Source organism: Cyprinodon variegatus, unplaced genomic scaffold, assembly GCF_000732505.1.
Source record: "Cyprinodon variegatus isolate N-32 unplaced genomic scaffold, C_variegatus-1.0 Scaffold376, whole genome shotgun sequence".
In the NCBI taxonomy this organism is placed as follows: domain Eukaryota; kingdom Metazoa; phylum Chordata; class Actinopteri; order Cyprinodontiformes; family Cyprinodontidae; genus Cyprinodon; species Cyprinodon variegatus.
In genome coordinates, this window is record NW_015150829.1 from 138,799 (window position 1) to 141,989 (window position 3,191).

The window sequence follows — 3,191 nt, forward strand, 5'->3', positions numbered from 1 at the left end:
TAACGCCTGACCTCCATCTCTCACTGCAGCTTCCTGCTCCTGTTTTCCTGCTTGTGTTACTTTTTAAAGCACCGGATCAGATTTTAACGAGGCTTCTAACTGCTGAAGAGGAAGGTTAAGGCGATAAATTCATTCTCCGAAATTAGAAACTAGGATCTACTTGTTTTTATCTATGAAACATCTTAAAATATTCCCGGTAGTGTTGCACCAATGCCATTTTTTGGCCCCGATACTTGGCTGTGCAGTATTGGCCGATACTGATACCATCTGTTTGAAATTGATGTGTGTGTATATATGAAGAACTGCATTTTGTCAAGCTGCTGCCTACCTTTGTGAAGCAGGAAAAAGACTAATACAAAGTGAATCCAGTAGAATGTTTTAGACCAAAGTTTGTCCGGCGGTCCTTCCCGGTTTCTCTTGGGAGTCTCAAACTCTTTGCGTTCGTTCACATGTTTCGACTTCAAATGTTTGATCAGTTTGGAGGTATTGAAACTGCCCAGTTTAACGCCACCTCTCGAAACTTTCAGGTTGAAAATCTTGCATTTCGCCAATGTACTTGCTGGCGTTTCTATAACGCAAATACTTCCACACCGCAGACATTTTCTTCTCCTGGTTTGTTTTTCAACCGCATGAAAAAGCTGCCCTGGCATTGGTTAAGAGCAGATTTTGGCCCGCTCTCATTGGTCTGGAGCAGCCCAATAGTGATAGTTAACACTAGTGAGTGTCGGGAGAGAGAAGGTTGCGTTCACAATTGACATACAAACATCAAAATGGTATCGGTGCCCTATTTGTTAGTACTCGCCGATGCCGATACCACCATTTTAGTGCTGGATCCGGGCCCCACCCGATATCGTATCGGTATCAGTGCAACACTAATTCCCGGTTTTAAAAGTCAGACTTCTTAGCAAGGTAGAAACCTGAGCTGGATGGATCCTGATCTCAGCCTAAAACCTTTAAAAAATAAACAACCAAAATAAACTGAGATCAAAATTCTAATTAGGAACCCAGATACCGGGATTCTGGGTCCAAAACCCAAAGACCAGGAAAGAGAGCAGCCCTAGGAGGGAGGAGGTACCCTGAGCTGTAGGGGAGCCGGTGTTCTGTCAGATCAGCATACCCTGTCAGAACGGCATACCTATAGTCAATACGCACGCGCAAGACGTCAGATTAGCGTTTATCCCTTTAGTTTTTTATGAAAAATAGACTTTAAAATTCGTCAACTGACGTGTATCCCTTTAATCATGTACAAAAAATATATATGTAAGGTCAAATCGCCATGTGCTTCGAAGAACACCAAAAGGTAAGCAATTAAATAGTTTTTTTGTACATGACTAAAGGGATATATGCCCATTGAGGTAGTTTAAAGTCTATTTTTGGTACAAAACTAAAGGGATAAACAGGTACTGACTATGGGTATGCTGGTCTGACAGAACACTGGGGCCCTTTACTGGTCCCAGTTTAAGCTCCTCTACAGTTGATGGTTTCTGCCAACTCTAATTTATTCCATAGGATTAAAACCAGCCTGTGGAGAAATGTTCACGGTCTGGTCTTTTGTTTGGTTTTTCTTTTTCAAAATAAGACAAGAGAAAACCGAAACATAAAAAAAATATTATTTACCCTCTTTATTTCTGAGGCTGTGTCTGCCATTTTTAGCTTAAAGACACAAACCTCTAGTACCGGTAGATTAACCTTTTTTAATAATTTTAACCTGCAGCTGCTGCAATTACTTGTTTCTGGAACAACACAGACATCAATAGAAAATTAAACAACAGCTGGAAATTAGCTGGAAGGAAAACTAAACGCAGCAGATTTTTATTTATTTCAATATTTCATTTTGTTTGTATTTAGGTTTTAAAAACCAAAAAACTGAAAAATCAAACCCTTTTTTTTGTGATTTTGTTTTCAAATAGAAAAAACAAGGAAGGAACCGTACCTTAATTAGAAATGTTCAATATATTAAATAGATGATTTTTCTTTTTACTTTTTCTTTCAGCATCTTTATGCAGAAAGAAAAGGCAACTTTTTAGAGATTCTATATTTATACAGGATACATAGAGAACAACCACATCTGTGTGACATCACTGCTTAAAGAAAAACATCTGGTTTTCATTTTTCTAGGTTTTCTCTCATAACTCAGGGTCAAGCAGTGTCACCAGTTGGTTCTCAGTCTCTGGATGTGAACCCTGAGATGCATGGAGGCAAAAACACGTCAGGAAATACGTGAAAAGAGAAACAAACGAGATAAACAGCATAAAAGAAATGAACATTTATTAAATTAATGGAAAAGTCAGCAAAGAATGATCAACGGATCATACCTAAAACTAATAAGTTTGCTGTGATTTAAAGAATTTAGCGTAAATCAGTAAAAAAATTAAAATAATAATTCTGGGAGCGGCCATTTTTGCCCAAATATAGTAACCCCTCCCTCCTGCCATCTTCCAGCAGTGACATCACGGTGCGGTAAGCCTAGCGCCATTCTCCCCGCTTTACAAGCAAAATCAATGGGAACTACTAGACACATCTACAATCAACATATTTCACTTGGGTACATCTTGGTCCGGGCCATTATTGGAAGGAGGCCAGAATTAGAGGCAGGCCTCTATTTCTATTTGATCAGAACAGACTACCAGTGGAATGAATAAAAACGAGATTTTGTGTCCTATAAAATACTAGGTTAATTTATAGAAAAAGTACAGTTACCATAACGGTATACAGAACATTATTCAGAAATATACCAGCAGCTGTAATTTTTCTGCACGGTAATACGAAAAAAACAAAACAAAAAACAGAATGGAATCTTGGCCAAACAAGTTTACAAAAAAAAATTATGGTAACTGTTCTGCCATCACAGTGAAATTTTATTTGAGGCAGCCTAAGTGGAAGTAGGCTACCAGTATCATGTATTTAAAGGGAAATTCAGAACAACGACGGCGAACAAAATTCTGTCATTTTAACGCTGGCTGGTTACCACCAGACCTACCGGTAATCACATTTGTCTTTCAGATCTGAAAGATTGTGTAAGGCCACTACGATCTCTGTGTAAGGATGGGACTTCCCATGCTAGTGGCTCGGATTCGTTCGCAAACATCGCCCCCATGTGGTACTTGTATGTTACTATCACAAGTTGTTGAGGACTGTCCAGGAACATCGTTGGTTCTAATTATGGCCCCAGCCTATATACGAGTCCGACC

General features: G+C 39.1%; 1 protein-coding gene across 1 annotated transcript in view; it reads left to right on the plus strand.

Annotated features, from left to right (window-relative positions):
* LOC107092341 (ATP-binding cassette sub-family C member 9-like) overlaps window positions 1–3,191 on the plus strand; it is a 29,114-nt gene that overhangs the window by 10,478 nt on the left and 15,445 nt on the right. The window contains exons 8-9 of the mRNA XM_015386747.1: window positions 477–499; window positions 732–779. Coding sequence (XP_015242233.1) covers window positions 477–499; window positions 732–779 — 71 coding nt within the window. The remainder of the gene's footprint in view (window positions 1–476; window positions 500–731; window positions 780–3,191) is intronic.